The 8,582-nt window shown below is 40.6% G+C and overlaps 1 protein-coding gene across 13 annotated transcripts in view; it reads left to right on the top strand.

Annotated features, from left to right (window-relative positions):
- magi2a (membrane associated guanylate kinase, WW and PDZ domain containing 2a) overlaps positions 1-8,582 on the top strand; it is a 199,777-nt gene that overhangs the window by 117,463 nt on the left and 73,732 nt on the right. Inside the window, exon 1 of one of the 13 annotated variants that reach the window (XM_034864010.1) lies at positions 1-221. This exon is cut by the window's left edge and continues 235 nt beyond it. The exons of the other annotated variants lie outside the window; for them this stretch is intronic. Coding sequence (XP_034719901.1) covers positions 185-221 — 37 coding nt within the window. The 5' untranslated portion in view covers positions 1-184. The remainder of the gene's footprint in view (positions 222-8,582) is intronic. 13 annotated transcript variants of the gene reach the window in all.

The raw sequence follows: 8,582 nt of genomic DNA, 5'->3' as shown, positions 1-8,582 counted from the left end.
CCCCCCCCACCTGCAAACACGACGGCTTTGATTTTTATGGAAGTTGGGATGCGGAGCAAGCCCAAAGGCGATCTCTTTTAGTTGCCGTTGGAGGAGCAAGAAGAAATAGATGGAGCCTGAGATGCGATGAAAGGAGTCATTCACATCTTTCCACGAGAGAGACCAAGCTCTGATTCAATATTCAATGATAACTGACATCATGATGACATCCCTATGTAGGGGTAGGTTGTTTTAACACTGTGTGTATGTATCTTAGCTGCAGACTGCGTCACACGTGTGGGATAGGCATATACTTGAGTTGCAACTTGAATGTCAGGCATTCTTGTGGCTGCCAACTTTTGGGATTCACTGCCACGTCTTGTCGCCAAATGTGTTTGATGCAGCACTTAATCAATGCAGAGAGCTCATTGCAATGACAAGCCGATCTGCCACTGTCATGGACTCTTTGGTAGTTTATCACTCTCTTAAGTGTTTGAATGGTGTGCATGGGCTCTAGAGTAACATCTGCACTTTGCTGCGGACTTAGTATTCACTCAGCATCAGCAACAGTTTAAGTGTCATTACTGGCCATTATCTAGAAGATATGTAAGATATTTTTCATGCTCCTGTCTTATTTTCTGTATCTTTTGGTTTCAGGACTAGACCCATGCTTATTGTATTTAATATAAATACAATAAGCAGCAAATTCTCAAAACTGAGAAGCTGGAGAATGAATGTTTGGCAATTTTGCTTGAAAGCAGATTTTAAGGATTAATCAATTAATAAAATGGCTGTTGCAGTGTTTTCTCTAGAATTTTTTTCAGCTGCGGCAGTGTGACACTTCCAGTCACTAGGATCACTACAGTACAATGAACAATAGCGTTGCTGTCAACGGTACCGTAGGGAGGTTACCTGAAACCGGTGATTTAAAGTCACCGCTCTTTTTACTCAGTTTAACAACAAAACCCTGAGTGAACATTACTAGCAGGGTTTTACATGTTGGTTTGGTGGATTTCGGTGGACTACGGTTAACTGCTCCTCAGATCTCTGCCCTTAGCGCCGACCATGCCGATTGTGATTGGTTAAGGAAATGGTGACTGAGTGGACTAGGCAGACCCTCCTCTGCAGCGCTGTGGAGGATTGTCTGGCAAAGCGAGCTGTATTGCCTACAATGACTTTAACCTGATGTCACAATAGAAACTTCAGCTATCTTTATACTGATTATGTAGTAATTTATTAATTAGAGGTTCTCAGTGGAGTTTGTGACCATTCTTTGAGCGTGTCCTCATTTAGTTTGTATCACACGAGCATGAGCAATTTCATGCACTTTTCTGCTTCCCCTACTGATTGAAAGTCAGTGATGCTAATGAGCTAAGAAACGCAGCCATCCGCTAACAAAGGCAGTGAAGAAGAAGACTGCAAGCTGGAGAATACGCATACATTTGTTAAATCTCAAAGATCTCAACGTCTGTTTCTTTACAGGAAAACTTCACAGGTACCATAAATGTAATCAGATTAAATTTGTATATAGTGTTTATATATCAATATCAATGATGAGGTCTAACGTATACAGTATCTAATAATTTAGAAGCTCAAATGATTGCTTTTACTTATGTATACAGGTTATTTAAATCTCACGTCAGATCTGCTGAAAATATAGTATGATGTGTAAATTTATCAGCAAAATACATCATTTAACTGCATTAAGATTTTCAGCCCATTTACAGGGATGTCTTATCACATTTTGACAGGATTTTTATTATCAGATGCTTCAATCTGTGCTCACTCGATGTAGTTTGGCAGAATGTGAGCCTCTCTGCTTCACTCTGACATGTGTTTGAATAAATTAGATTTCCGGCAGCCCTCCTTGATCTTCTATGATTTTATTAGGAACTTTGTAATAGTATCTATAAAAGTTGCTAACTTACATTCTAGGAAAAAAATGCTGTTTTGGATATGTGAGTAAGATTAATTAAGTTTGGAAAATGCCCTTTTGAGAATTATTTGTTGAACAGAAAGTATAATTGCTGAATTTGTCAGGCAGCGAGCATTGGCTACTGTGAGTTGACAAACAACAAGTAACGGTTGCAAATGAAAAATCATGGCAACTATTTAGCAGAATTCAAAGCCCAAGTCATCATCTGCTCAGAGGAAACACATAAAATTGATTTGTTAATTCTTAGGAAAGATGTAAGTAGTTATCTTACAATTTATTTCTGCTAGTTTGTCTCTTTAATGACCATTGGAATACATTATTTAGAGGACACTTTGTGAATGTCGTGGTATTGAAATTGCAAATCACAAATGGTGACATATCCGCTTCCAGAGTGGTTACATCATAGTCAGTTTCTGTGTTGTATATGTGGTCTTCAATGATAAGTATCTTTTTAAAATACTGGCCTCCATTATGATTCCCCCTTTTATTTCTTTATCACCTTATCAGCTCACTCCACTCAGTTCTCCCTTTTTTTCTCCTCTCTCCTTGGGGGAGGATGCAGTCATCAATATCTCTGGCTGTGTTACAGGTGGTCCACCCAGCACCTCCTGGAGGGCAGAGCTATTAATGGAATTCAGGGGAGGGCGGCAGAGGGCCAGCAGGCAGGGGGAGCCTGGTTCACTGCTTGGCTTTCTCCAATTTATCCCACATTACTGGCTGTCAATAAGCAGGGAAGCAACACACAATCAATCTCATTGAACTTGAATGAACCTGAAATCCCATTAGGTGATGATCTGATCAAGAACCAAAAGTGAGGTTTTGCATCTGAGCTTTGCCAAGGATGCGAAACATTCCCGGTCAATGTGATTAGACTGCCTAGAAGTGCTATTAACTTTCATCGTCAGCTCAGTGAAAACAGCGGCCTCCTCTGCACGCCCTGCTCGATAGACTTTATTACCGCTTAAATGATACGTAATCACAGTTGATCAAGCCATTGCTCTGCATCATCAGTGAAAAGAGTGAATAAGCACATCGCCACACTTGCTGTCTGTGAAGCCAAAGTGCAGTGAAAGCAGCTTTTGTTGGCGCGCTGCAACGGTTCACTGTCCTCCATCAGTCCATTTGCCCACAGGACGGCAGGCAGGCGCTAAATGGCAAACTAATCCATCCCTCTAATGCAAGGGCATTACTACTGCCCGTCACTTCCTAATTGGCTAATGGCAAGATTAGGGTGGTCACAATAGGCTGTGCTGACACTGCCGTGGCCAGTCATAACAGAGGGTTTAGGTCGTGAAAGGGCAGGACCTGCCTTACACATCCGGCCTGAGGCAATTGTCCCCAACACTGGACTGTTAGAACAGTATAAAAACGGGTAGTGAACACTGCTGGAGCTCAATAGATTGATTAAATTTCAATTAATTTGTGCATTCAAAATGAGGAGTAGAAGGTTAAATTAACAAAACTGGAACACTGAGACAAAGGGGGTAGACCCCACGCACAAACACCCGAAACAATACAATGATCTGACCACAGACAAAGACAACACAGGGACTAAATGCAACTGGTAATAAGGTGAATTAGGGACAGGTGACACGAGGGCTCAGGAACAGGTGAAGCACATTGGGGGGGGGGCGACAATCACAAAGGCGGGAAAAAACACAAGGCAGGAAGTTAAACAAGAAATGACAAGGGAGGATCTGAAATATGAACAACCATGGCCGTTCTGTCTTGAGGTATGTCCCCAAACTGTTTTTTTTTTTGCTGTGTGTGTGTGTATTAAAACCAGATGCAAGGCATTCATTTTGGGATATTAACAAGCTGTTTAACGTTATTGACCACCAGAAGCTACAGCACTAACAGTAAAATATATGTAGTGCTCTGGTTGTTAAATTAATTTAAGTATGCTATCACTGCCACCAATTGTCAGTAAATCAAGGAAAACAGTCACCTGTTGCTGAGCTCAATGTAATGCTACATTAGTGTAATGCTAACACTAAAAATAGAAATCTTGTCCACCAAGATTCTTGTTGTTTAGCGGGTATAATGTTTACCACATATCATAGTTTGGTGGGTTAGCATGCTAACGTTTGCTGATTGACACAGCTGAGGCTGAGGGGAATTTCATTATTTATGATACTAAAATTGAATTTTTGACCAGATGATTATGCTAAATGAAAGGTTAAGGGATCACCAAAGTGATTACGTAAAAGTCTGTACCAGATTTCATGGCAATCCATCCAATGGTTGTTGAGATATTTGAATCTGAACCAAAGGGATGGACTTGGCCGTCCCAAGAGCTGATGGCAAGGCCATCAACATCCAGAATTTTAGAATCTCTTAGTAGTATTGAAGTGTTCAAATCTGGCTGCTTTGCTCTGATTCAGCTGCTCCACGTTCTGAGAAAGAAAAGGTGTCATGTTACTAAACCATCTTTTTTTTTCAACGATTTTTTTTTAGCATTTTTAGGCCTTTATTATTGACAGGACAGCTTAGAATTGAAGGGGGAGAGATAAGGAGAATGACTTGTACACAATCAGTAAATCCACACATCAGAGACAAAATTTGTGTCACTTCTGATATTTTTCTCTTTTTTTTCCCCAATTGCTTTACACCTTGCTACATAACTGTATGGAAATGATAAGTTTAAATGCTCATGGTATAATCAGTTCTTCAGGGTCTTTACACACGCTTTGACTTTTCATAAATGAGCAGTACAATGTCCCTCTACAATGCCATGGGATCTTCTCTGGATATAAACCTTTTGTTTTCAATAGAGGCCAATGTTTCCGCTTTCCACAGATTTTCTGGGTCCCTGTTGAGTTGTTTCATATTGCCTACAGTTATCTCAGGTTCTGTTTGAAGCCGGGCAACAAGGTCATGCATTTAATATAGTGTTTTATTAACATAGGGGTTATTTAGAGGGATGTTAATGTAGTCTGTAAGAGCAGTAGTTGCATCTATGAAATCACTATAGGTGTTTAGCCGTAACCGGGGCGTCCTGTAGTATTGCTCAGCTGCACAAGTAAGAGTTGGACTCGTGGCCTGTGGTTGTGGAGTTGAATCCGGCTTGGAGGACGTACTGGAGAACAGCAGGAGGCCTGTAGGTTACAAGAGCCTCAGCCCACGCTGCGACTTAAACTGCTCTCTCATCCATTACACATGCTGCCTCCCTTTATGCATCCCTGTTTTCCCGTGCTTGCCTCTTCCTCCTACTATCACAATCTCAATGGCCATTATCATTGCTCCCTGTCTGTCTTTTTGTGCCCTTCTTCTCTCTTGTTTGTTCGCTTGCATCCCAGGAGAAGAAACAGTTCTCATGAATATTCCAATGTAACAAGTGACAAATGACCTGTTACTGTTTACTAGTTCACTATTCATTGTCATATTCTGTTTGTTGTCTGAGGAGACTGCTGCCGTAGAAGCTGCAGTGAACTTTAAAAGGAGGATTCATACTTCAGTGTAATGGTGCACGGCCGATGATGCTCCCAGCATAGGAAGTGATTTATATTGTTGGATTTCATCTGTTGATAGCAGCGCCTCTTTGTGTCATGCTTTAATTGCCGTGTACCCCAAAGTCATTTTCTTTACATTCTTTTATTCACTTTGTGATATAGAGGGACAATGTGAATGGTAGCCTCACACTATTGCCATGCAATATTTAAATAATCATTAAAGCCAGGGGCATATTTGCAATGTCGAGCTTTTAGTTTCATCTTACAGGGGTTATTTTTTTTGCAACTGTTATTTATTCAGTCCCTCTTTTAAACTTGGTGCGACTTATGCACATTACATATACACACATTACTTACTTACAACACTGCCTGGGACATACATGGGATCTCTTAGCTGTCTTTTCCTGACACCTTCACCAGCTCTTGCTGATGGTCTCAAATTAAAACCAAAAGCTTGAAACTGCTAATATGCCTCTTTTGGAGTAACTCTGTACATGTTTAAATTCTTTAATGTTTACATCAAAACCCAGTAAGTCATAGATGTTTGTATTAAGCAATTCTACAATTTACTTGATGTTTTCTTCCCCATCAACAATCTCCACTGAGATCGGAAATTTGTTGGAGAAAACACAAACAATCCAAGCCGACCAATCACAGTTCTTGCAGTCCCCATGGTATCTCTTGCCAACGTAGCTCTAATGTACTGTGTTTACTTTTTTGAGTCTGTGCTCCAGTAGCTCCAGCGTACATACAGTAGGCTCCATTGCTATATGATAACTTCCTCACGGACATAATGTACCTTATCATAATACTGAATAAGTCTAGTTTATCTTTTAAACTACCTCTTTCTTTATTTCTCTCTCATTCTGTCAACCAACTAAACAAAACCTGACTCATAGGAAGGATGTCTGTGCAAAAAAAAAAACATTACTTATTTTTATAAGGAGCTTCCCACACTCTTGAAATGGCCCAATTCACACACACACACCTTTGAGACTCCAAGCTCACGTAGGCGGACAAAAAGATGCATGCGTTATTTAACCCTAATGAGTTTCCCAATTTGCTGTAATCAAGGCATTGTAAATGATAATTACAAACCTTCTTAAAAATATCCAAGCTCATTATTGATGCACTTCCCAGAGGTGGCTGTATTTTGAGAATCGCTGATTTGCAACATAGGATCATGAACCATATACAAGGACTGAAATTCGAGAGGCATTGTGGTTCCCTCCTTTTAGAAATTGTCACCCGAGAGAAGTCCCCAGCAGAAGATACTGCTAAATATAGTTTAGCAACATCAAAGGTCCTCTTTGAAATGTGTCTGTGTGCTGCTCAGTCAGTAGCTCTGCCTGTGAGGGGAGGCTAATCTGACGGGTATACAAGCCCCCATGCGGACAGACACAATCAAGAAACTCTCCGCTGGAGGTGCAACACACACACACACGCACATACACACACACACACACACACACACACACACATTACTCAACAGTTTTTCCAGCAAATAATAGCATTCCCTGTTGTTCATTTGCGCTTATAATCTCTTACAAATGACTCAGTCAGCAGGTTCCAGTTTGATGTTTTAGCTTTGAATGTCGATGTCAGTACAATGTTACTTGGAGGGCTGAAACAGTGCAGACAGGGTGCCGCTATATTCCATATGGTAGTCATGTTTGACAACTTGATTGCTTGAGAGAAAAAGTGACTTTTCAGACAGAATCTTCTGTAAACAAAAAACAGACGAGTTGATTGTAAAGCCTTGTAAAGCTTTAGTTTCTGCATGTTAGTAAGAATTAATCAGCATATTAACAAGGCAACTTTGAAGAGGATTGGCGAGCAGCTTAATGGCCTCAGGTTAATGAACTTTGTTTGATGCTGTCTGGAGAATGTTGAAACCATATCTCTGGACTAGAGTCTGGATTGAAGATGTTTTGCTTCTTCTCATGAAAAGGTGACTTCAGTTCAGACGTCTTCAGTCACACTTTTACGACAATAATATGGATTCCATATGTCTTCACACCAAGGTTATATTTGTTAACAAAAATGAACGCTATAACGAAAACTAGGTAGGGAAATAACATTAACTGAAATCAAATATCTTTCTGACCATGACACTTCCGACCATAGACCTGTTTTATTCGGTCTATGCTGTAGACATGTATAGTCTCCGACTGTGAAGCCGGATATTCCATGTCAAATTGAACACAACATAGTCTGTGCCCCTTGCCCGGCATCATGGCGGTACCGAAAGTCAGAAGAAAGTGACAGAGTCCTGTTTCATTAGGAATCTGTCAGATAAAAGCAAGTGCCTTGCAGTGGAAGGTGGAAAAATACGTGGATCATTAATTAAAGGGAAAAATCCCACAAATTTGAAAGTACGTTTGAGAAACGAATTCAAGGGGGCTGACCTAGCTTACCTTTACAAGGTAAAGGAGATCTGAAAGCCCCCTTTCCCCAAAACGTGAAGCTAATCCCGGTAACATTACGGGCATGGATGTATGGGTACAGGACCAGGCAGCATGACGGAGACAACCGTAGGCCAGAGAACACTACAGGCTTGCGTTCACTAGTAACCCCATAGCTGGTTAGTAAATACGCAGGATCACCAAAAGCGGGAGGGAACGTGGGTTAATATGTGGATTAATACTGGGATGTCTACACAACTGTGTGAGTCCATTGACTTCAAAAAGTTTACCACATTAGTCGAACCAGAGTTGAAAATACCTGTTTATGTCTTCTTTAGTCTGTTGGCTATTTAGTTTTTTTTCCTGGAACACTTCACTTACACATTTTGAACTTATTGCAGCATCTTGTGTAGACTGTTTACACATTAATGACACATTACATTAATGACACACCCACTTCATGGCCTTTATGATTGGTCCACTGTGCGGAGGCGGGAAACAGCCAGAGTTGGAACTTATTTCTCAATTTCTCTTTTTTCATTTGTTACAAAACTATTACTTTCACTTTTTAATGTGAGGGCAACAGTAGAATGCCTTACAGGAGAGACTGTGAAACTGTGACGTTATCCCTGTATTTAAACAATTACAATCTGGGACGGCTTGCTTTTTCAATCCGCCATTAAGTGTGGCTGTTTGGAACCGCTACAAACACTTTGTACTGGTTGCACAAACCAGTTATTTTCCAGAATAACCGGCCCTTAAGACTCCTCATATTTTCCCAATTGGTAGTCTCAAGAACAGCTAATTTCT

The sequence above is a fragment of the Etheostoma cragini genome, chromosome 23 (genome assembly GCF_013103735.1).
Source record: "Etheostoma cragini isolate CJK2018 chromosome 23, CSU_Ecrag_1.0, whole genome shotgun sequence".
NCBI classification, from domain to species: Eukaryota; Metazoa; Chordata; class Actinopteri; order Perciformes; family Percidae; genus Etheostoma; species Etheostoma cragini.
Note: the sequence above shows the minus strand (reverse complement) of the source record. Positions and strands in the feature narration are given on the sequence as shown.